General features: G+C 38.9%; 2 protein-coding genes across 3 annotated transcripts; one reads left to right on the top strand and one right to left on the bottom strand.

The window, feature by feature from the left end:
- Window positions 1–580: 580 nt before the first annotated feature.
- Window positions 581–10,334, bottom strand: c7h8orf82 (chromosome 7 C8orf82 homolog). Of its 2 annotated transcripts, none has more exons than XM_057840705.1 (4): window positions 10,305–10,334; window positions 6,753–6,936; window positions 6,639–6,687; window positions 581–3,231 (listed from the first exon to the last, which is right to left on the bottom strand). In XM_057840705.1, exons 2-4 carry the CDS (start codon window positions 6,915–6,917, stop codon window positions 2,759–2,761), a joined length of 687 nt encoding a protein of 228 aa, XP_057696688.1. In that variant the 5' UTR covers window positions 6,918–6,936; window positions 10,305–10,334; the 3' UTR covers window positions 581–2,758. The 2 variants fall into 2 exon arrangements, with proteins under 2 accessions (XP_057696688.1, XP_057696687.1); XM_057840704.1 differs by lacking the exon at window positions 10,305–10,334 and adding an exon at window positions 7,049–7,085.
- Window positions 9,922–23,148, top strand: si:ch211-191a24.4 (uncharacterized protein LOC100150331 homolog). Its single transcript, XM_057840703.1, has 4 exons — window positions 9,922–10,040; window positions 13,540–13,642; window positions 14,550–14,668; window positions 21,895–23,148. The coding sequence occupies exons 2-4, from the start codon at window positions 13,542–13,544 to the stop codon at window positions 22,551–22,553; spliced, it is 879 nt and encodes a 292-aa protein (XP_057696686.1). The 5' UTR covers window positions 9,922–10,040; window positions 13,540–13,541; the 3' UTR covers window positions 22,554–23,148.
- Window positions 23,149–25,904: the final 2,756 nt, after the last annotated feature.

The following is a 25,904-nucleotide window of genomic DNA, read 5'->3' as shown; positions in this document are numbered from 1 at the left end:
ACTATGGCTTAATTTTATTTTATTTTGTTACTGTCGCATTTTCCCCAATATTTTAGATGATGAATAATCGATCCAAACAATGAAAATTTTTTTTAAAAAATCGTTTAAAAGTGTAAATATATGAAAAAGAGCATCTCGACCACTCCTTGATGTCTGCGATTTCTGCATCGCGACGCTTGTTGTATTACCATGTTTCACCGATAAAATCCCCCCAAAATCCAGCTTTGGCCATTCACAGCTGTGTCTTGACACTCGGTGATACATGCTACATGGAGTTTTTGGATCGAAAAGAGGTAAGTACGCAATATCTTGTTAAAATCATCTTTAATTATGCTCTCTAGTGCTCTCACCTCCAGTTAGGGTTTTGCTTTTTAATTTTGTTTTAAATGACCTCCTGTTCAAAAATTTTCTCCCCCCAGAAAATTGAGATGTTAACCTTTCCAATGACGAATCACACATGCATATAGGACAATTTGGAAATTTGGCCACATTGGGGGTCTCACAGCAGAACTTCAAGTCACCTGAGTGTTTTCCGCCATATATAATTATAGGGTTTCTAAAGGTATCAACAAATCTCATTTAATTCTTTTTAATGCTACTTTAAACTAGTTTAATGCCCATGCCCAACTGCAGAAAGTTTCACACTCACAAATTGTAAGCGGAGTGTTCCGATAATGGCTTTTTAACCGATATCCCGATATTGTGCAACTCCGAACCGATACTGACATATGCGGTTGGGGACTTAACATATTTTGGCTAGTGGTTTTGTGATGCCCCACAGGATGCTTTAATAATGATAAATGTAACAACGTCAATGTTTTCCAATAAACATTTTGTGAAAAATAGGAGAACAATTTCAATTGAAGTTATGGAAAAAAGTGCCTATATTGCACCATTTGATTGTTGAAATCAAAATAATGCAAACATCAGTGTAAGGATCAAGTACAAGTTCGAAGTGCCAATAAGGCACTGCCATGTCACATATGGCTCACGCTGTGCTTCTGGCTCAAAATAACAACAAAGGCACACAGCTTCAGTACAGCGAACAAGGTATGTTAGGAGTTCATAATTCATTATTTCTCAAATATGTATTTATTTTTTTCGCACCATGCATGCAAATGGTCTGCTCACATAACAAATCCCATGCATCTTAGTTTGAAGACATTTAACGGTCGATAAGCATAACTGCTGTGCTAAGCTACAACCAGCCCTTGTACAAAGACAGAAGGCTTCTAGATTCCCAAAACCGATGTCGATATTATCTGATATCATTTTAAAATCTTTTATCGGCCTATATTTATCGGATATCTAATAAATTATGTAAAAAAATGTAACTGTACAGTTTACATAATTTTTAATGCCTTGGACATTTAATGTTTATTAAGGCCTGAATTTGGACAAAATCCATTTAATGACTTTTAATGGTATTTAATGACTCGCATAAACCTAATACAGTGGTAACTCGACATACTATCGCTTCGACACGATCTTTTCGACATCCGACGTAAAATTTTACTAGCCGTTTCTACATACGACGAAATGCTCGAAATACGACGATTTATGACAGTGCCGCAATTTCAATGTTTTCCAGCAAGACGCACACACGGCGGATTTTCTTGTGAGAGAAATCAACATGGGTTCCAAGAATGTTAAAGCAGGTGGTGAAACAAAGAAAAAAGGTGAGGCTTACCAATGGAAAAATATGAGCGCGGGGTGCATGCCCGTGAACTGCTTGACAATATTTGCCAGTCTTTATAAGTAAAGGTGACAACCATCGCCAAAGAGATCACAAGATTAATCAGGTTTTTAATCATTTATTTCAGAAATTGTGCTAAAAAACAAGCCAACAACCCGCAACAATAGAACATTAAAAGTGAAGGAATATTTGAACTGCACTCTCACTCTGCAGTCAGCCCCGCGGTGCGTTCAGGTACACCACACAAAATACGACTGCCGCATTACAACCCGATTTGTTACATTATTATAGGTATTATTATTACAATTATTATATTATAATTCCGATTTTTATCATAATGCATTTGTTTTGCTCTTTGTAATTACTATTTGCAATAGTAACAGCAGTATTTATTAAGGATTTGGTGTAGGTTTTCTAGCTGTGGGATGAATTAATGGAATTATAATGTGTTCTAATGGGAAAATCCTGCTTGACATACGACCATTTCGACTTTCAAACAAGGTCCTGGAACGAATTAACTTCGTATGTAGAGGTACCACCGTATATATATAATGGAACGCTGGCATTGATGCTAATAGCCGAGTTGTGTTGAATGCCAATACAAGCAACATTTGACATTTCCGAGCCCATGTGTGCCTTGGAAAATAAATGGGAAACTTTCAGTAACATTTTAAAGTTTAATTTGCTTGTCAACAGTGCAGGCTTCAAAAGGGATAGCCCAATTAACTCACTGGCTGCTATTGACGGCGATCCATTCGTTCATTCACTGCCAGACCTCTCAGTTCAAATAGATTGGATGTCTTCTGGTGACAAATTAATTTGAATTCACCGCAGAAGGGTGGAAACATTCACGTGATTTGACGTCAATGCCGTCAGTGGCAGCTGATGAGTTCCTGACTGAGAAAAATGTCCAATATTTGATTTTCAATGTTAAATAAATGATTGAAATGATAAATTATGTATCCTACACACAGTTTCCCTTGGTGACTGATGACCTGTCAGTCCATAAAAGTCACTTCACTGTCATCTCGTCATTCGTATTTCCCATTTTTGCTGAGGACATTAGTCCCGTCCAGCTCCACAGTCATCCTCTTCTTTGGGAAAGCTTCCTGCCAGCTCATTGGTTAGTTTGTACTGCTGTTTCTTCCACAGGAAGTGTGTGGGTGGCCCTGCCTGACTTCCGTCTGAAGCATGGATGAAGAAAGGGCTGAGCTCGATAGCCAGGGCAGACCTCACCAGCCCAATGCTGCCGGTTCTATCTGAGCAGGGATGGTAAACTCGTCCGTTGGCTGGATGCATATAGAGCGCCTCAGGTTGGAAGGGGATAGTCAGCTTCTCTGCACCGCCGCAGAATGACAGCATGTCCTGCTTGCCGGTGGAGTCTTGTAGCATGTGGGTGAAGACCACCGGTCGATCGTCACAACTCAGGAAGTTCCTCTCTCTCCCACATAGCGACAGGAAGGGGAAGTCTTCCTCGTAGCGTCCGCTCTGGTTTACACGGAGACGACTGAAGAAGAAGACTAGGAACTGTTTGTCTGATGATGTAAGATGACAAATGAGAACAAAAGGAAGCATTAGAAATTTGAATAAAACAACTAATAATGCAGGGTTCGCACATAAAGATTTTGACTGCCTCAAACTTAAGTGTGGAAGTCAAAAGGAATTTTAGATTAATGGAGTGCTGGGTGGACACAAGCCATCTCATTGAACTACCCACTTCGGCTCACTCGTTGCCAAACGAGCGGTTTTATTCCAAATTCCAAGTAACAGGTTTATTTTGACACATTTCAAATACTTCTCTTCTTCTCTAATTGTAAATTATTTTTACATGCTGAAGCTGTGTCAAGTTGCCACATGTTGTTGTTGTAGTTTTTGTGGTGTGTCATTATATCATTTTGAGCTATTTCTCCATTATTTGTGGACGGATCGCAATGAAATTCTGTACGTATAGGGCTGCAGTTATCGATTAATCTATTGATTAGTGCGTTCGAATAATTGAGTAATCTGACTACAAACATTTAATGCCTTGCAGCATGGGCGTAGGTTTGCATAGGGACAGTAGGGACATAACACTACCAACTTTTCAGGATGCTCAAATTGTCCCTACCAAATTTTAGGCAACCTTACATGCATGATTTATGAGTCCAGTTATACAGGTTATTTAGATTGCCTTCCCATATGTTGAAAGGCTAGAATTGGCCCTACCATTATTACGTTACTACAAACTTACATTTATCCCATTTCACTTGCTGAATGTGCTGGTCCATTCCTCCAACCCCCCACCCCCCTCAAACGCACGTTTCATTGGCTGATGTCTTGACCCACCCACACACACACTCACACAACCCCAACAGAAATACATGTCAAAAACATGCAGCCTCCTCCACCCCCTTCAAAGAGGAGGGATATTAGAATTTTTTTTTCTGCCAGCAGCAGCCACTGTAAGTGATTACAAAAGGACTCCAATGTTGTGGAGGTGGGGAAAACACCACTAATTTTGCTACTGAATGTCCGATATGCATCAGAGGTAGCATAACATTAAACTGTGTGAACTTGCTAACCTGCAAAACTCGAGTAGGAAGCTGCCTAGAGAGAGAGGGGTGCTGCATAACCTCATATGTTAATCACACAACCCAACATACACAAAACATAATCATAATTACCTATGTACATTGTGGGGTGCCACGAGCTACCCACAATAGCACTGCGATCGACTGGTCGATCTTGATCGACGTAATGACCACCCCTGATTCAACATATGAATTAATTAGGTTCATATTCTTGAGAAATGTAGTCGTGACACCGGTTCACCCAATCTGTTTGGTCTTATTAATGTCCCATCCCGAGCAAAAGTGTATATGCAGGTTATGCTGTTATATCGTCCCTACCAATGTTGAGACCAAACCTACGCCCTTGCCTTGCAGTTAAATTTAGGCGATGTAAAACGGGGAAAAAACAAGTTTTTATGCGTGCTACAATAGTATTTATAAGGGCTTGCTAAGATTGCAATTTCATTTCACAAGAGCAATACATGTGTTTAAAACTAAATTAAAATACCTGAGCTTTTCCTCAAATGGTGTAAAAAATAAATGAATGAGGATCCAAGTACAACAAAATAACAATTAGTTAGCTTGCAAAGCTAAAGTCTGCTAGCTCTAAGTTTTTATATACTTCTAAAATGAATTACGAATGCATGAACAAACATATTAGGCCAAACAAAAACTCACAACCTACCCTAAGAGGAGAGCAGTTGGATTCAGCCATGAGACAAGTTATGTCATATTAACTGTTGCTGGAAATGCAAACATGAAATTTGTCGTATTCTTGGAGTGTCACAGTGTAAATGGCCCCTTATTTTGCAGGGTGTGTTGAGTCAAGTAGTAATGTTAAAATTGCACTTTAAAAAAAAAAACAAAAAAACAAAAAAACAAATTTAAAAATAAACTACTAACTCGCCATTGTGGAAGGTACTGATTGAAATACACCACAAGGTGTCAAGGGCGAGTTTTAAATTAAAGATCTAGCCAAGTTGTTCTAGTGCGTTTTGCCCCTCGACTGACGTCATAGTTTCCGGGTTCAATGTACCTTACGTTCATTTGAGTGTTAACTTCACAACGTACGAGACCTCGAATAGTTTGTATACTGTGACTAAATATTGCAATCTAGAGTATTTGTTGAGCTAAATGAAATGTTTGAATAGCATTTGACCAAAGTCTAAAGATTATTTTGCATCGCTATTTTGATTGGGAATGCTAGTTCTCGTTGCATTGAGCGCTTTTCTTTTTGTGAACATTTTTTTTGAAGGATTGGAATATTATTTTTGTTGTGCTTTCAGTAAATTATACTGTAGCGACTTAACTGTTCCGCCCAAATGCATGATGGGAAGTTGGGCAACCATGACTGTCAGTGGTGGCTGCAAATGGTATATGTTCTCTGCGTTGTGTTCAACACAGGGTGTTAAGGAAAAGATTATCGCCTGTCATTCTTCCCCATGTCGCTCGCCACAATAGTTATAATTGTTGTGGAAGAGATTCCAAAGCTTATGCCCATAAGTAGCGCGGCCCCAATGAATGCCTGTGTCCAGTCCACCTGCTTGCCTCTTACCTCTCAGTATACACAAATCGGCGCAATTGTAATCTGTTTGCGGCAATGCATGAGTGGATCGGTCCGCGCCTGCGTTAAATATTTTAATGTGACTAATTTAAAAAAAAAAACAATTACCACCCATTAACGCGATAAATTTGACAGCCCTAGTGTATTTATTTGGAGAATTGTGAAAAACCCTGAAATAATATATCGGACGACGAGTTGAAAGACTTTACTATAAAATAGTCATCAAGTTTTTATTATCGGACGATGAGACGACATAGTAATTATCGTGACAAGCCTAACTAAGTCTTTGTATAATCTTAGACTTATAAAGACTTATAAACAGCTAGATATAAACTAGTCTGGGATGGCTACGTTTCCAGAGAGGTTTCCAAATCTTTTCAATTTGCTTGTAAACCTTCACACATTAAGACTAGTTATACAATGTAGGCTAACTTTAAGCTTTAATAGCTTTAAAAGCTTTCGGAATCTTTGACTTCAACCCATGGTGAACACTTGCATACAATGCCACAACAGGAATCTAATTAAATGAAATGATGTCTACAGACTAAAGTGGTGGTCAAACAAACACCTAGAATATTGGTAGGAACTTTGCCGCTCCATGTAAATCCCACAAAGGGATTTTTTTACGTGATATATTTTGAAAAACCTGTATAGATTAGCAAAAAAAGTGAACACAATCAAAACTGTGCACCCAAATAATCGTGAAGATGTTTATAGAAAGTGGCTATCAACTGAAATGCAACCAATTTGTGTGACTGATCATGCAAAGCAAAACAACAATAATTATAAAAAGGCTAACAAACACAAACGTTTATGTTGTTTTTTATACCTTTGAAACAGGTGACAAAATTCTTCATTTTGGTGTCATCCAGAAACAACTGCAAAGAGGACCACAAGCCGACATGTGATGCTATGAACAAAAAACAAAAGCAGCAACACTCACCTGTCCTTGGTGGTCAATGTAGTAGAAGTATTCTCGGATCCGTGGTTCGGGGCTCTGACCCTGGACATATGCAGCGATGGACCGGAGATTGCTGTAGCCGGAGTGAGTGTAGTGCAGCCCGGCCAGCTGTCTGACGAGCACCGCGGTGGTCCGAAAACACAACATGAGTCTATTCCAAACTGTACTTTTGTGGAAGTGTAAACACAACAATAGTTAGTCCAACTTGATACTTAGCGTGGCAATACAAGGATGAACAACCTCAAAAAATAACATTTAACCCCATTAACTGTCCTTACCGCTACAACCCGGAAATGTTTACATGTTGACGTTTAATGCAACTACTGCCACCAAGTGGACAGTCATTGCGTAAATAAAAACAGCAAGGTACACAGGGTTTATGCGGGTCATTAAATGGATTTTGTCAAAGTTCAGGCCTAAAAAAATCATTAAACTAAATGTTTGAGGCATTATTTGTTATGTAAACTTCTTAGTTAAAAAAAAATACATTATTTGAGTTGTCTGATATTATAGGGTAGCCGGGATAAGAGAACATTACATAAGATCAGATCATTATAGACAATTTTCCTGAAAAAAACATGTGCAGCGCCATCTTTGACAATTTCTGCTCCATACTTCCGGTTTAGACAGAACAATATGAAGTGCGGTTGATGTAAGCAGTGTGTTGACAAAGTTAAAACTGCTAAATCAAACCAGAGGAATCTCCAAAAATGGATTCAGCACGACGTAGATGAGACTCTGAGACTTTCTGTGCTGTTCGTGAACTCCTGGAAGTGCCTATATGGTTGGAAATGAAATGTTTTGAACAGCGTCCAGCTTCAAAGCGCCAGAGTGAATCTACCTTGCCATACGCCTTAAATCGAAACCAGTTGCCGACAATAAGTTAAGGATGTGCTTTAAACCTGAGGATCTACCTAAAAGATTGTATGTTTGTTCTTATCACTTCGGTGATTGTTCGTGGACAAAATTATAAAAACCTGTCAGCCTGTGTTAACGTGAGGTGTAGATTGATACGCCGATCACTTGAGTGACCAAAATGAGGTGAAATTACAAATAATATCACAGTTGCCAAATGCAGAAGGGCTGACACGGATTTTGTTGTTACAAGGAAATACTACATGTATGTACATATAAACATAAATAGTATGTCATTCGTTTTTATTGCAGATATTGATCGCAATCAAACATTTGGACAACTTTATTTCTTTTCTTCTTTAATTTAAAACGATTGGTGCATGTGCAAAACAGGTCGATAAATCACAATTTATAAAACTATTAGAAAAATATTAACGAAGGTGAAGCATACGAGAAACTGATATCAAACAGCAGAGCTCCTGAGCGGCTTAAGGAAGCCTTGTCAAACTTTCACCTGACATTACGGAGACCCTTGGTGGCCTCCAGCTGTCCTCGGTAATTCCAGCTCCAATAGCGTAAGGAATAATGATAACAGAGTTGCCTGGCACAGCCAGACTGTTCTCCCTGTATTTTTCAAACACCGTGAGGATAGTCTGGGACCCAGCCCATTAACAGCCTCTCCAAGAACAAAATCAACCGTCCTATCAGATTTGTTTATTTGCGTGATGTGTTCTCAACGAGCAACGTCACTCTTCCGCGTCGGAAGTCGTCTCAGCAACAACACAGATGGCGAACAGGAGAGCCGAGAATATGTTCCAATCCACGGTAAAACCAGTTTTAAATTACCAAAAACACATTGACACAAGTCATTGACAACAGTCTGTCTCGCGCTAGCATGTTGAATAAACTCCGCTCTCCTCGTATGTTTACTTCCGCGAGCAAGTCCCTCGTCGCTTTACTAACGTCACGTCCGCCCGTCGCTGATTGGTCCACTCCGCTTCTGTTTGCTGTGGCTTGCTCCGCCCTGGAAATTTTATCCGCTGAATGGTGGCCAGACTCGATAGCTGGAACAGCGTTGAGTCTGGTGTACCAGGCTAATAAGAGAGTCAATACTATCGGCTACTCGATAGTATCGGCCGATAAACGCATTTTAAAATGATATTGGATAATATCAACATTGGTTATTCATTACTGGTTTTGGGCCAACATGCATGTTGCCTTCAAAGTGAATGTAGAAGCCTTTGTACATGGGCTGGTCTCAGTTTAGCACAGCGGTTATGCTCATTAACCATTAGATGTCTCCAAATAAGATGCTTGAGATTTGTTATGTGAGCAGACCATTTTCATTCATAGTGCAAAAATTAAACGAACAATAAATGATTAAAAAATAATCAATTATAAACTCATTGCACGCCTCATCCACTGTACTGAAGCTGTGTGCATTTGTTATTTGGAGCCAGAAGCAGTGTGTGAGCCATATTTGATATGGCATTGCCTTATTGGCACTTTGCACTTGATCTGGAAGGGAGTACCTAACACGGCGATTTAAGGGTTCAGAACTTAAGAACTCCCTTTTTATTATTATTATTGTTAAACAATACAAAAAAATACAGACCCAATAGTTTACATGACATAAAGCAACAACATATAACAAAATATCCGTATGTTAAATCATTTCAAGTAATTACTGTATGACTTCACAATATTGAAACAGAGGCAAACAAATATATATGAACATATTTGTTAAATATTTCTGAATAAGCTTCAAGCAAGAACAGAAATGCATTATCAATAGACTTGAAACACATTTAAACTTCTTAATTAAGAAGACAATTATGACTAGTATCAAAGCCAGTTTGACATGTGATAAAGTCTTTCTTTTAACATCATTCTTCATGTCATGTATTTCTGTAACAATTTAGCCAATGGAGTGTGTAGTTTCAAATAGCTATAAATTGCTAAATCTCCCACCAATTTAAATTGGCTTGGATCTCCTTCAACGTCAGAGTTGTCGTAAATAAATTGCATATGCATACTTTAAAATATGGATCCCCCCCCCCCCCCTCCCATCATCTAGCCTGAATCATAGCCGCGCTAATATGGTTTGTTATTCAATAATCCGTGAAGGAATTTACAAATTAAGAACATTTTCGGAGAAAATTACTCGCTTTACGTCCGCTAAAATAAAGGCTATTAATGAAGTTATCAGTTGCAAGATGGCCGCTAGCGGTTTACGGCGCGACTCCACTTAAGACATCTAGCTTTTTATACATGATTTCTATGTCCCAACCCACCTTCTGTTCCAGGAAGGGCGGGGCACCTTTTCCCACCTGGGCAAACTGGCCACGCTCAGGCGCTCATACAGAACAAAATGGCGATGTAGTTGGACTTCATTCCCTGGACACCTACTTGACAGTAAGTTTGTATTTCAATCAGCACACGACGAGCCGTACATGGTCCACATCGAGCACTCTTTTCATAAGTTTACTGTCATTGATTTTTGAAAGTAGCCAACGTTTTCCGAGTCAGGTTATTTTAGTTTCGATAGGATGTTTTTTTTCCCCACATTTTTCAAAACGTCCGTTTTGCGTACACTTTAGTTTTAGTGTATTAAGTTTTGACACTTGCCACACCGGCATCGCACTTGTTTTAATGCCGTCTTTCGGGAGTTTCGCTCACCTCAGGTGTTTGTACTTCAAGAAATGTCTGGCCAGGACGGGGGTGGATCCAAGGTGGTTGGAGGGAACTAAACAAGTCGCTTGTGGCCCTCCTGTCAATAAAATACTGTACACTTGTCCAGACGTGATATATTGGACATCGCATATGATCGACTTTTTGTGGTTATAGTGGTGGTTGCATCGATTGTTCCTTTTACAGCTGAGAAGTAGGGCTGTCAAAATTATGGCGTTAACGGGCGGTAATTAATTTTTTAAATTAATCACGTTAAAATATTTGACGCAATTAACGCACATGCCCCGCTCAAACAGATTAAAATGACAGCACAGTGTAACGTCAGCTTGTTACTTGTTTCTTGGTGTTTGGCGCCCTCTGCTGGCGCTTGGGTCCAACTGATTTTATGGGTGAGCATGGTGTAATTCTTGACATCAACAATGGCGAGCTACTAGTTTATTTTTTGATTGAAAATTTTACAAATTTTAATAAAATGAAAACATTAAGAGAGATTTTAATATAAAATTTCTATAACTTGTACTAACATTTATCGTTTAAGAACTACAAGTCTTTCTATCCATGGATCGCTTTAAGAGAATGTTAATAATATAAATGCCATCTTGTTGATTTATTGTTATAACAAACAAATACAGTACTTATGTACCGTATGTTGAATGTATATATCCGTCTGGTGTCTTATCTTTTCATTCCAACAACGATTTACTGAAAAATACGGCATATTTTAGAGATGGTTTGAATTGCGATTAATTACGATTAATGACTTTTTAAGCTGTAATTAACTTGATTGAAAATTTTAACCGTTTGACAGCCCTACTGAGAAAACATTTCCTGGGTTTATTCGGGTCATTAAAAAGCATTAAGAGTCATTAAATGGATTTTGTTAAAAATCCAGGCCTTAAAAAGCATTAATACGCATTAAACTAAATGTTTGAGGCATTAAAAATTATGTTAACTTGACAGGTATTATTTATTTATTTTTTACATTATTTATTAGAGAGTTGTCTTATCCTTTAGCCGGAAAAAGAGAACATGAGATAAGATCATTATGGGATAAGAAAGCCGAGAGTATTGGCTACCCAATAGTATCGGCCGATAAACACATTTTAAATTGATATCGGATTATCGGCTTTTCATTATCGGTTTTTGGGCCAATATGCACGTAGCCTTTGACGTGAATGTAGAAGCGTTCTGCCATTGTATGGACAAGTTTCCTGAGCAAAATATGGGCAGCGCCATCTTGGACAGTGTCTGCCTTGAATTTACGCTTCAGAAAAAACAACATGAATTACGGTTGACGTAAGCAGTGTGTTGACAAAGTTAAAACTGCAAAATTAAAGCAAAGGAACTCGGGGAATCTCCAAAAATGGATTAATCACGACGTAGATGAGACTGTATGATTGTTCTTAGCACTTCATTGATGATTTGGGGACAAAATTATAACAACCTGTCAGCCTGTGTTGATGTGAGATATACAGTATATTGATACGCCAGCCACTTGAGTGACCAAAATGAGGTGAAATAACAAATTAAATTACATTTACCAAATGCAGAAGGGCTGACACTGATTTTGTTTTTACAAGGAAATACTACAAGGTATGTTTGCACATATAAACAAAATACTTTGTCATTTTTTACTGCAGATATTGATCACAATAAAACATTTGGACAACATAATTCCATTTATTTGTTTTATTTAAAATGATTGGTGCATGTGCAAAACAGGTCAGTAAATCACAATTTATAAAATTATTAGAAAAAATCGCATACAAGATTGTAATATCAGACAGCAGAGCTGCGGAGCGGCTTGAGAGCCTCGCCAAACTTTGACCCGACATGACGCAGACCCTTGGCGACCTACAAATGGGCTTTCTCACGCTGTAATTCCAGCTCGAATACAGTACAGTGGTACCTCGACATAAAATCGCTTCGCTTCCACATCTGCCTTCATGAACATGTCCTCCCCTGTCGTGATGATGGCAGATGGATGTGGTATTTAAAAATGGTATTTTTTAAGGGATTTTGATGAGTAATGTTACTAATATATTATATATCTTTAGTAATTCTAAAATGGAAGTTGTTGGCAGGCTTAAGGAAGTAAAGCGAAATTATCTCTGAAACTTTTCTATAAAAGCTGGTCACAGTTTAGCACAGCAGTTATGCTTATTGAGCATTAGATGTCTCTAAAGTGAGATGCTTCACATTTGTTACGTAAGCAGAGCATTTGCCTTCATGGTGAAAAATTAAATGAACAATAAATGATTGAAAAATAATCAATTATGAATTCATTAAATACCTTATTCACTGTACTGAAGTTATGTGCCTTTGTTGTTATTTTGAGCCAGAAGCACTATGTGAGCCATATGTGATATGGCAGTGCCTTATTGACACAATAGATATAGTGGTGCAGTATAGGCACTGTTTCCCTAACTTCAGTTGAAATTGTTCTATTATTTTCCGCAGAATGCTTATTGGAAAACCTTGAATTTGTTACATTTATCATTATTAAAGTATACAGTGGGGAATCACAGTACAATTAGCCATTGTATGTTCAGTCCACCACTGCATATATCTGTATTGGTTTGATATCTGTATCTGATTTTTGGAGTTGGTCAATATCGGGTTATCTGTTAAAAAGTCATTATTGGACAACTCTACTTACAATTTGTGTGTGTGAAACTATGCAGTTGGGCATGGGCATTACATTTAAAGTGGCATTAAAAAACATTAAATGAGACTGGCTGATACCTGTTGAAACCCTGATTTCATATGCGATCCTTAATAGTCATTGAGAAACACTTCTCTGTACTTTACAGTCATTTATTCATTCATTCATCTTCTGAACTTATCCTTGCAACTACAATAGTTTGTTACGATTTACTTTGAATTACGTGAGACCGTAGTCCACATATAGTTTTATGTACGTAATTTTGTAAAATAAATACAAATAAAATCCACTGTTACCCTCAATGACATATTCTAGTTTTTTGCAGTGGATATACTGTTTCTACTCTGACTCACCTAAGCCTGTCACGATAATTCCTATATTGACTTATTTCCCGATAATAAAAACTATGACTCAGGTCATTTATACTAGGTGTTGTCAAGGTCTGACCCTTTAAGGAAAGTGATACTCACAGGGGAATGAACTGTGTGGATGATGACAATCTTTTCCTTGATTCAAAACCACTTCCATTCTTTTCTGGTCTTTCTACGTATTTTTTAGCAATGAGCCAAGCACCCCGTGCAAACCGGGGCCACAGGGAGAGGAATGGGGACCACCGGCAGCCCCGCGAATCACATGAGGATGACCGCTCATCAGCTGACAGGTGCAAACAATGGAAAGTTAGACTTTAAAAAAAAATAATAATAAATTCTTTGCTAGTTTTACATGGGTGTCACAATCCAAGAGATGGGAATGGAAGAATGCTATTACTGTAATTTTCAGACTATAAGCCGCTACTTTTTTCCTTCATTTTGAATCCTGCGGCCTATTTGGGGTTCCGGGTAACACTTTCTTTGACAGCGGCATCATAAGACTGTCATAAGACCGTCATAATTATGACAAGACACTATCATAGGCATTACTGAATGTTTATGATAGATGTCATCTGGCAAATTATGTAAAACCATTCAAAAGTGAGATAATTTGACGGATAACACTAAATGACATCTGTTATAAGCATTGATTAATGCTCATGACAGTGTCATGTCATAATTATGATTGTCTAATGACAGTCTTATGGCGCCACTATCAAATGAAGTGTTATCAAATACCATAAATAGCAATTAATGAAACAACTGGAACAGTAACTGAAGAAATAATTAGCACGGAACATGAATTTTGATCATTATTTACATCTGTAGCACTGCAATGCATGCTAGGAGGCATGTTGGACAACAACAGTGTTGACAGCAAGTGGCAGCAGAAGTTGACTGTCTCCCCCAAGGGAGCAGTGATGGCCAAATGAAGCTTCTTGAAGCAATTAAGCTTGGCAGTCAATTGGTTCAAAGATTCATGATGGTTCGTTTGGTCTTATGACAGTCGTATTATGCCGCTGTCAATTAAAGTGTTGCCGGTTAATATCTTTCGGTCTGCTTATAGTCCAGTGCGGCTTATCTATGAACAAATGTCGTTTTCGTGCCTAATTTGGTGGGTGGCGGCTTATAGTCAGGTGCGTCTTATAGTGCAAAAAGTACGGTGTCCAAGTGCCCACTCGTCTTTTCTTCCTCCAGGTCATCTTCCCGACCGCCTTACTACAACAGAGATCAAGACCGTTCTCCCAAACGTGCACGGGACATACCGCGTGGTGAATATAGTGACTCCAAATGCACGCACATGTGCTCAAGGAGAGGTGAGACTACCTGTAGAGAAGAATTTACAAAATCTTCTCTATGCTGCCTCAGGGGGCAAGATGTGGTTTCATTACGCGTAGTTCCTTTCTGGTCTCTGTATCTTAACACAAGTCCAACTGGTTTTCCCACGTTCACAAACTCTTTGTCATATTGATGCAGTACAAAGCTGCATTTGCAGACTCACATTATAAGTGGTGAACACACTTATTGTTATGCAAAATGTGAGGGATTAAATGAAGAAACCATGCAACATTTGAGTGGAGACTTGAAGGCCAAGGCATGGAATAGTACAACCCCTAGCAAAAAGTATGGAATCACCGGTCTCGGACGAGCACTCACTCAGACATTTTATCATGGAGAACAAACTCAGATAAAAAGCTTGAAAAATTAATGAAATAGTTCAAAAGTGCAACTCTTTAGCATTCAGAAACACTAAAAGAAAGGAATATAAAACATTATAGTAGTCAGTAAACGTTACTTTTATAGAGCAAGTGCAGGGAAATATATATGGAATCACTCCGTTCTGAGGAAAAAAATATGGAATCATGAGAAACAAACAAAGAAATAACAATCAAGACACATCTCTGGTATTTAGTAGCACCATCTCTGGCTTTTTTTTAACAGCTTGCAGTCTCTGAAGCATGGACTGGATGAGTGTTCTTCATCAATTTGGTGCCAACTCTCTTTGATTGCAGTTGCCAGATCATCCTTGCAGGTCAGAGCCTTATTGTGGACCATATTTTTTCAATTTCCACCACAGGTTTTCAATAGGGTTGAGATCTGGGCTATTTGTAGGCCAGGACATTGACTGGATGGGTCTTTCTCCAAGGAATGCTTTAACAGTTTTAGCTCTGTGGCATGATGCATTGTCATCTTGGACAATGACAAACATTTTAAATTGAAGGGATAAGAAAGCTGTCTAAAATTTTAATGTAAACTTGTGCATTTTTTGAAGATTTAACCACAGTCATCTCCCCAGTGCTTTTGCCTGACATGCAGCCTCATTTCATCAAGGACTGAGGGAAATTTGATGTTTTCTTCAGGCAGTCGTCTTTGTAAATCTCACTGGAACGGCACCAAACAAAAGTTCCAGCATCATCACCATGTCAAGAGTCAAGAATCTGCATTGGACAAGGTGTCAAGAGTCAAGAATCTGCATTGGACAAGGTGATGATGCTGGAACTTTCGTTTGATGCTGTTCCAGTGAGATTTACAAAGATGACTGCCTGAAGAAAACATAAAAATTCCCTCAGTCCTTGATGATGTGAAGCTGCATGTCAGGCAAAGGCACTGAGGAGATGGCTGTGGTTAAATAATCAATAAATGTTTACACTGAAATTTTAGACAGTTTTCCTATTCCTTCAATTGAAAATATGTTTGTCATTTCCAAGATGACAATGCATCATGCCACAGAGCTAAAACTGTTAAAGCATTCCTTGGAGAAAGACTCATCCAGTCAATGTCATGGCCTGCAAGTAGCCCAGATCTCAACCCTATTGAAAACCTCTGGTGGAAATTGGGGGGAAAAATGGTCCACAATAAGGCTTCGACCTGCAAGGATTATCTGGCAACTGCAGTCAGAGTTGGCACCAAATTGATGAAGAATACTCATCAAGTCCATGCCTCTGAGACTGCAAGCTGTCATAAAAGCCAGAGGTGGTGCTACTAAATACTAGAGATGTGTTATGATTATTTCTTTGTTTTTTCCTCATGATTCCATATTTTTTTTCCTGAGAAGGGAGTGATTCCATATATATTTCCCTGCACTTGCTCTATAAAAGTAATATTTACTGACCACTAAGCCTGTTGCAATATGCAGTAATTCCATTTATCGCACGATAAATAAAAATGAAGGCGGTAATTTTTCCGTGCGCGCTTGCGGCAGACGTGCTGTTAAAAGTTCGGATTCCTTGTTACCAACTACGCAAAATGCATCCTCGTTCCAGGTCCGGCAAAAAATAGCTATTCCTTTCCCACTATGTCCTATTATTGTTCAACCTATACCGGCCGCGTCACGTCAGTGCTCCGGACCATCCAATGGTTTAGGCCATTTGCTATTTTTGCTGCGGACGCATCCGTCAAAATGGGCGGATCCAGGCCTGGAGTCAACAGCCCACTGTCTTATTAACAGTTTAAACACCAGCGAACATGAACAAAGAACCGTTTCATCATGGAGGTGGAAAGTTGTGCCTGCACTTGTGGATATTTACAATGAAGTCGCCAAAACATTGATACCCTACTTGGCTGCTATGAACAACCTCGCTTTGACAACGGACAGCTGAATGGACATGATGATCATTGAGGGCCAAATTAAGAGCGCTGTGCTTCAAACTCGTCCTGTTTATGAAAGTCAATTGTCATATGCTAGTGTTGTGCAGTAATGAGCAGACGTGACTTCTTTGGCGTTTGCTAACTTTTTTAATGCGTGCACACACTAGATATCATGAAATAGCAAACTAGATGTGCTACGTCCCATGCCATTGGCTACGTGAGCCCAGAGTGATTATGGGACACGTAGTCCATATACTACATCGATGATTTAAAAACCACCATGACTGAATGGAAGTTAAGAAGGCCAAATCAATCCATACCAGTGACTATAGATAATGCTGCAAATATTGTTAATTCAGTACGTGACACAGATGGATTCGGACCACAAATAGGATGTCTTGCTCATGTAGTAAATCTAGCTGCTAAGAGAGCTGTAGCAATCAACATTGTGCCCCGCCTCACTTTACAAACAGTAAAGATTGTTCTCCGTACTTCTATACTAAATTTCTTCAGATCAGTAAGAAGTAAGTACATAGATATTATGCACTAAAATGCATGTTTATATGATGGCAATTTAACCCTTTAAGGTCTGGGCCTATTTTGTCTGATTTTGCATGCCTTTGAAGTTGCCTTTACTGTATATTTCAAAGAAAGAATTGTTTACGATGGCCTGGTTTGGTCCCTTTTTTTGTGACACCTTGAACTTCATGTCCAAACTGTTGTTTCCTTCACTGACCAATTATGAATCATCATTTTGGGCCCAAAAAGACCAAAAATTCCAAAATCGTTTTGTCAAAATTTTTAATATTGATGTCCAATTGACAACCAAACATGCGTAACGAACCATTTTGAAACTTTGTAATATTTATTCAACATGTTAGGATGAACATTCAACCAAAAAAATTTAGAATAAATAGTCTTATATTTGACAATTCAACATAAACAACAGGTATAGCCATAGGTGTTTTTTGCCTTTATACATGCTCTAGTCAAAACAGGTTATATACAGCAGACCAAACAGTGAAGAACAGTGAAAAAATATACCATCTAACACAAAAAGTGTTTAGAGGCCATCTCTTTATGAGTTTAGGTATTGCGGCCCATCACCTGATCAAAACTATGTACACACAATCAAGTTTCTTGAACACACATTTATATACACAAATTGAGAAGACTGATTGTGGGAAAAATATATATATATAAAATTGGAAAAAAGTATTTTCAAAAATAAACAATAAACAAGTTAAATTTTTTTCAGGCATGCCACTCCGAAAAGCAGTTTCGTCCTGGAATTCGACACAGGGCGACATCACACAGCCCACACTTCCATGGGGTGTCGGTCCTCTTTCCACCCTTCCAGCCTTCCATTTTCATTTCACTTTACTTTCATTGTCACTATAAATGTACATGAAAAAAAGTCAGTATTTTTGAAAATAATAAAGTATAAAATAAAAATATATACAGCAATAAATAATAATGGAAATCTATATGTATGACAATAGAAAGAATACCATAGCTAAATATGTGCTACATCCCTAATCTTCATATAGAAAGATCACCACAATTATAAATTCCTGCCTTGGATACACACAGTGCACGTACGACTTTGATCTGATATGCACATTTTATTATTATATACACAAACACACACTTATATTGCATCAAAATTAACTTTGTTTTGCAATGTCAAAAGAAACTTTCAAAAGAAACTTTTTCAGCATCAAAAAAAAAAAAAAAGTGAGTTTGCTTACCTCTGCTCGTCGATGGCGTCACCCACGTGTTCAAATCCGTCACTATCTTCACTCGAGGACTCTTCCGAAGAAGACGATGATGACGAATTTGGACTATCCTCTTCCTCAAGTTGATCAAAAAGCACAATTGATTGCGCTAAATTTAGTTTTCCGTTCATTCTCAAAGTCACACAAAGTCGCTGCTCGATCCAAACGGCTGTCACTCGCCACCTCGCTGCTTCAGAACACTCCTCCCTCTCGTTCGGTGGAACCTCGCACGGCAGTTATATTTATGAAAAAAACGCATTTTGTGCTTCCACTGTGACGAAAGGGTTCGTTTGATTTGTGTTTTTTTCATGGAGCTTCCGTTTTGAAAAAGGACAAGAAATGATGGAAATATGGACATAAACAAATGATCCATGCAGCGTTTTAATGTTTTTTTGAGAGGACAATAAAACTATAAAACTTAAATGACAATATCTCACGTTTTAGTTGGTCGATTGACTTCAAATAATAACGAGAGTAAACCGCAACTTCCGCACTTTAAAACGAGACCAACCAACGGCATGTGGGTGACGTAATTAAAACGTGAGGGCGCTTCAAAGATGACGTGCGCTGAGAACGCGCCGGCGCATCCTTCGACTCTCAAGGGTTAATTTTTGCTCGTTAGCAAAAAAAAAAAAAAAAGGAACAAAAAATTCAATTTTTTTTTTTTTTTTTTCCAGAGCATTAAATGTATTTAATCGAATCGAAAATTATGTCCCCGTATCGAAAATCATACCGAACCGTGACTTAACTGTATCGTTGCATCCCTATGGAACACCATAGCAGAAGCTATGAGAGGAAAAAATTTTCATTTGCCTAAATGCTTAATTTATTAAGTGCAATTTTTGTTGAAAAACACATTTTATTTGTTCTGTGTTTCTGTGCGGAAGTAATATTGTTGTCTTTTACTTAAGAGGCATGGCCTTTCGTTTTTAGCTGTGATTTCTTAAACAGTATTTTTGAATTTAAGCGTAAACATTTTTCACGTTTAAATGGGTGTACTTGATCTATTAATAAATACTGTATTCTCACTGTGTTATTGTAAATTGTTTTTTTTTTTTAAATGGGGGGGGGGGCGCAATAATATCGCGATCTGAAATTTGTTATCGTGACAGGCCTACTGACCACCACAATGTTTTTTATTAATTTCCAGGCGTGAAAATCTCTCACCTTTTGGCGAAATTCTCCGTTTTGAAGGATGACCTACGTGAACCGTGTAGATCCGGGGATAAAATTTTTAAAGGGGGGCGGGGGGGCGGGTGTCGGCATGTACTGGTTACCTTCACAGTTACAAAACCACTACAATTTTCCGTCATACAGTAGTACGTATTTGCTATTTTTCATGTGTCAAAAATGCAGCCAGAAGTGGCTTGGCGCGGCAGAGCTTACCCCTTCCCGTTTGACGATGTATGTGTCAGTGACGCTATTCCAGCGAACCCAAAAACAAACACTCCAAACACAAGGCGTTCTTTTCTTCAATTTATTGAGCTCTCAAATCGTGGTAACTGAAATGTACCAAATGAAAACATTTAAAAATGTTGTACAATAGTATTTTTCCACGAATGAGTAGCTTCAACAGGTTAGCTTCATGAAAAAGTTTGCCAAAAACAAAACACACATTTTCCTTTCAAATTCAATATACAACTATACTACTACAATATACTCTTTATTAGCGCTTAGCGCTCTACTGCTTTAAGATGGCGGCTGTTTACTAACGCTGCCCAGACGCGGCCGAGTCTGTCATTTAGCATCTAGTTCAACATACATGTGATCTCTATGAGACTCATCAGACGCTACTTGCTACCAACGTAGCATCGTGCGGGCTAGTATTTAGCAACGTCGGCGTCGTTTGTAGCGGCTGTCTGCTGCATTAAGTTGTTTTTTCTTTCTTTTTTGCTTCTCTCTCTACGCACGTGAGAACAGTGCGTTGTCCCGCATTAAAAGTTGTCCGAGCAAAACGTGATGCTTAGAGCTGTCAAAATAAACGATAACTCGAGGTGAATAAAATTACTCGGATCAGTTTTTAAACTCGATTATTCATTTCAGCTGTAGTCACGTGTATTACCATGCTGTGTGAGCTGTGAGCGCTGGGAGTTTGCGGCCAAAACAACATAGCCTTGCTACGTCGCCGGGATGCAATGAAAGAGGCCTGAGATATACTCCAGGTTGCATTTGCTCACTGGAAACACAGCCATTACTTCACATTTTTGTCCAGTAAAGATGACAAAAATATCTCTGTGCGTTACGAACTTTGCGCTAGCTCAGAAAGACTGTTGACCGCTAGAAGCATCCAATTCAAGCACCATTCGGAATTACAGCACAACAGGTAACGAGACAGCCAGTACTTTGTGATACTGCTCGTGCTCAATCCTCGGTTCAAGCTCAGTTGTTGTTGAAGGTTTTGAAGGCTTAGGTTTAAAGAAATTCTAAATATCCATCTTGCCTCCTCAGCTGTAGTTTTGGCTAAGCAAAGCAAACGACTGTCTCTGAGGTGCTATAGTCATATAGTCATGATCTGTTCTAAAAATAATTTGGACCCATTATGAAATACTTTGAAGGATTCTTGTTCATTTCGTTCATTTTTGTTGTTTGTTTATTGCTTTAAAACTTTATAGACAACATTTTAACGGCAAAATTTAATGGTCTTTATTTTAAAGGGGAAGTTCAGAATTTTTGACATTAGGCTTAATCTTTGAGTTAGCCAGGGTTTAATTAGTCGTTGGAGTTGATTTGAACAAATTCTGTGCAGTTTGCCAGTTATTTGTTAGTTTCAGGGCTCCGGAGTGGCTAAGCTAGCGCGAGTCAATGGTGGTTGAAATCAACTCCTTCAACTAATTAAACCCCCGCTAACTTGAATATTAAGGCTTTAATTGAAAAATTCAAATTGTCAAATTCGCTTCATGTTGGATGTTTCGCCGATGTAGACATTTTGGCAGAACGCTGGAACATATTTCCTCCACACCCTTCTCACCTTTTAAAGCCTGACCCATTTTCATGCCTGAATTTCTTTTGTGTTTATGAATGCTAAAGAGTTGCACTTTTAAACTAATTATTTTTTCAAGTTTTTTTATCTGCGTTTGTTCTACATGATAAAATGTCTGAGTGAGTGCTCGTCCGAGACTGGTGTTTCCATACTTTTTGCTAGGGGTTGTACTCAACTTACTATCTCATGTCATTAGGTATCGTTCTGATCTGTTCTGTGCTGACCAATGGCTTGGTCCTGATCTGCGTGGTCGCCGCCCAGATGGTAACTACAGGATTATCTTCCATGGGCGGGCTCGGCAGCTTCGACATCAACTCCAACTTTAACCTGCAAGGCACCGAGTTGCAGAAGGTGCGTGAACTGGACATGCAGTACAGCCAGATGAGAGCGCCGGGAATCTACGGCGGTGTCGCGTTCAGCCTGACGATGGGTGTAATCTCGCTGCTTTTTGTAGTGGCAGGCAACAAGCCCCCTCACCATTTGTCGCGAAAGCTTCTTTATGGGGCGCTGATATTTCAGGCAGTAGGAGCCGCGGCCTATGTGGTGGCTGTCGGTCTGTACCTGCACTTCGTCATCGGTGTCAATGCCACTGATATTTGCCAGCAGCGGGAACGGCTGTACGCGCGAAACGGGTACACATGGATGAACTGCGATGTCAGTGGGGCGGATGCGGCCGTCGCCTTATTTGGACTCATCACGGCCATCTTATACACGGCCGGGACTGTGCTTACCATCCAGACTATTCGTTGGGTGAGGCAGTACCTGCAGGAACGGAAACGGCGGCAAGTGGAGAGAGAGCAACCCAGATCCCACCCACATAGAGCCCCTTTAAGGGCTGAAACCACCTCTGTGTAAACGAGACCTTTCGCAACTCACTCCTTTCCTGTTCATTTAGAGCTACAGGAGTTTTAACTATTTTAACATTCTTGTTGTGAAACTAAAAGCAGTCTCAGACATCAGAACATCGTTTGGATTTTTTTATTGCAAGGACATCAGGACATGTTGTTTTCTGTATTTCTAAGGTCTAATATGTTGTGCTCTCAACATCTGAGATGCACATGTATTGCTCAATTTATAAAGTGAGAATGAGTGAAAAATCATACTTCTTATATAATGTGACTAACAATAATGGTACATGTGTCCCTGCAATTAATTTTTTCAAACTTTTTACTGTGAATTTTGAATGGATTCATCATGACAAAAGATTTGTGTTTTAAAGGAGCAATATGTAAGTTCAACGATTCATTAAATGGCCGTAATAGTTCAATAGACATTAAAGAAACATGTTGCATATAGTATAAGTATACACTGCAAATTTATTACGTCTTAATCAGATTTGTCTTAAATCTAGTGAAAAAATCCTTTAGGTGTTAGACAAGTTCACAGATTATGTGTTAGATTATTCAATTTAAGTAAATATTACATTATTAATATTACTATTATTTTAATTGCTATTAAATTATCACCTAAATCAATAAAAAAATTGCTTTCAAATACAGTAATGTTTTGAAGAACATCCTTGATTTAAGAACATTTAATTTCTGACAAACTTAAAATAAATAAATAAATAAATAATGGTATTGTCTAAAATAAGTCTGGTAAACTTATTTTCGGCTAGCTATTTTCAAGAAATCTTAAAATTACTTGAAGCACTGGCAGATAATTTCACTTAATTCTCATAGATTTACATTGAAAACAAGGTTTAACTAGTTTTAGGGAGGTATGTTTTTGCAGTGTACAGTGGTATGAAAAAGTATCTGAACCTTTTGATATTTCTCACATTTCTGCATTAAATCACCATCAAATGTAATCTGATCTTTGTCAAAATTACACAGATCAAAATACAGTCTCTGCTTTAATTAAAACCACCCAAACATAGGTTATTTTTGATGAGGATAGAATGCAAACAATGACAGAAGGGGAAAAAATAAGTGAACCATCACATTTAATATTTTGTTTTTTTTAGACAGCAGCGGCATCCTCCGTGGAGTCCTCCCGTGAACACCATTCTTGGCCATAGTTTTACATACAGTTGATGTGTGCACAGAGATATTGGACTGTGCCAGTGATTTCTGTAAGTCTTCAGCAGGCACTCTAGGGTTCTTTTTTACCTGAGTATTCTGCGCTGAGATCTTGGCATCATCTTTGTTGGACGGCCACTCCTTGGGACAGAAGCAACACTGCCAAACTCTCTCCATTTGTAGACAACTTCTCTGTCGATTGATGAACATCCAGACTTTAAGAGATGATTTTGTATCCTTTCCCAGCTTTATGCAAATCAACAATCCTTAATCGCAAGTCTTCAGACAGCTGTTTTGAAAGAGCCATGATGCACATCAGACAATGCTTCTAATCCAGACAAGGTGTGTGTTTTATAGTGGGCAGGACAGCTTTAAACCCCTCATCAGTGATTGGGCACACACCTGACTTAAAATGTTTGGCAAAAATTGGTTTCAATTGCTCTTTAAGGCCATGTCCACACGTAGCAGGGTTTTTTTTTAATTTAAAAACAAGGATTCTGCCCTAATACGTCGGGGGGAAATAATTGCGTCCACACCTGCATGTTTGTGTAGAAAAAAAAAAACTTCCACAGCCAACCACTTTCCTTCATGTTTAAAGACATTCAAAACAATAAAATAATTGTCCAAAATACCCATTATTCAATAAGAAGCACAGCAAGAGTGTTAAAAAAAAAAATAGAAGCAAAAAAGCGCTTATTTAATATACTCCAAATGTAAAAATTGGTCTCGTGTGACGTGAGGACAAAATTTGTCGCAGCCAGTGACTTAAATCTTCGGTTATCAGTGTCCACGTGATGGAGCCACAAACGCAGAATTCGCAAATCTTCACCTTCCCCGTCGTTTTTGAGAACCCTGGTTTAAATCTGCGTGCGCGTGTGGATGATGGGTCAAACCGTAGAAAAATCTCTTTTTGCCAAATACGCCACTATGTGTGGACATGGCCCAAGTCTCCTTAGGCAGAGGGTTCACGTATTTATTTTTCCCCCTTCTGTCATTGTTTGCATGCTATCCTCATTAAAATATGGAAACCTATAAATGTTTGGGTGGTTTTAGTAATAGCAGACACTGTATTTTCGTCTGTGTGATTTTGAACATGATCAGATCACATTTGATAGGGATTTTATGCAGCAATATGACAAATTCCAAATGGTTCAGATACTTTTTCATACCACTGTACCTAGGATCACAGCAAAGCTACCCACGCAATTGTTTTCTAGTTTCTGATTGAAATGCAAAATTATGCAACATGAGTATAATTACAGTACGTTAACGCAGCTTGATTCTCCATTGCAAAGCACTTATCTGGCAGCTCAATGGGGATGCTGTGTGCTTCTGTATTTTGAACCTGGTTGCAGTACCATTTTTGGCTACCCACCAAACATATTGCTCCATTCAAGATTTATAGTACTGTATTTTCCACACTATAATGCGCGCAAAAGCCTTCAATTTCCTCAAAAGCCGACTGTGCGCCTTATAATCTGATGTGCCTTATACCTGTATATGGATCAATATTGGTTAATCATGGCATGACATTCCCTTTAGCACAGCTCCATCTAGTGGATGCATAACGCAACCCAAACCTTTCCTGGCACCGCCAGACTATATTTATTCCCTGTATTTTTCAAACATTGCGAGAAGAGTCTGGGACCCATCTCCTTATTGAAACGAAATCATCCGTGCAATCAGATTTGTTTATTTGCTGACGTGTTCTTAACGGGCAACGTCACTCTTGCGCGTCGGAAGTCGTCTCCACAACAACGCAGATGGCGAACGGGAGAGCCGAGCATGTTTCGATCCCCAGTAAATTCAGTTTTAAAAGACCAAAAACACATCGAGTCGCTAAAACCAACAGTCTCTCGCTAGCCATGTTGAATAAACTTTTCCGTTCTCCCGTCTCCTCGTATGTTCCCTCGCGCTAGTTTCTTGTCGCTTTACCAACGTCACGTCCACCCGTCGCTGAGTGGTCCACTCCGCTGTTTGTTTGCTGTGGCTTGCTCCGCCCTGGGAATTTGATCCGCCAAACGTTAGCTGGAACAGCGGGGGCACTCCTTTTCCAAGTACACAACAGTACGTTTTGTCTTGCATTTACTCCCTCTCAGCCATGACTTTCTTCTGTCTCACAATTGACCACTCAATTCATACAGGACACATTGTTCAGTCAACCCACATGACAGAAGAAATCGAG

Source organism: Corythoichthys intestinalis, chromosome 7, assembly GCF_030265065.1.
Source record: "Corythoichthys intestinalis isolate RoL2023-P3 chromosome 7, ASM3026506v1, whole genome shotgun sequence".
Taxonomy (NCBI): Eukaryota; Metazoa; Chordata; class Actinopteri; order Syngnathiformes; family Syngnathidae; genus Corythoichthys; species Corythoichthys intestinalis.
The sequence above is the reverse complement of the archived record's forward strand: the minus strand, read 5'-3'. Positions and strand labels throughout refer to the sequence as shown.

Bases quoted from the DNA above. Each gene is read 5' to 3' on its own strand.
- si:ch211-191a24.4 (XM_057840703.1), top strand. From the start codon at position 13,542: ATGAGCCAAGCACCCCGTGCAAACCGGGGCCACAGGGAGAGGAATGGG. The intron at 13,643-14,549 runs GTGCAAACAATG...TTCTTCCTCCAG, and splicing joins GACCGCTCATCAGCTGACAG to GTCATCTTCCCGACCGCCTT. The intron at 14,669-21,894 runs GTGAGACTACCT...TCATGTCATTAG, and splicing joins GCACATGTGCTCAAGGAGAG to GTATCGTTCTGATCTGTTCT.
- c7h8orf82 (XM_057840705.1), bottom strand. From the start codon at position 6,917: ATGTTGTGTTTTCGGACCACCGCGGTGCTCGTCAGACAGCTGGCCGGG. The intron at 6,688-6,752 runs GTGAGTGTTGCT...TCCTCTTTGCAG, and splicing joins ACATTGACCACCAAGGACAG to TTGTTTCTGGATGACACCAA. The intron at 3,232-6,638 runs GTATAAAAAACA...TTACATCATCAG, and splicing joins TTTTGTCACCTGTTTCAAAG to ACAAACAGTTCCTAGTCTTC.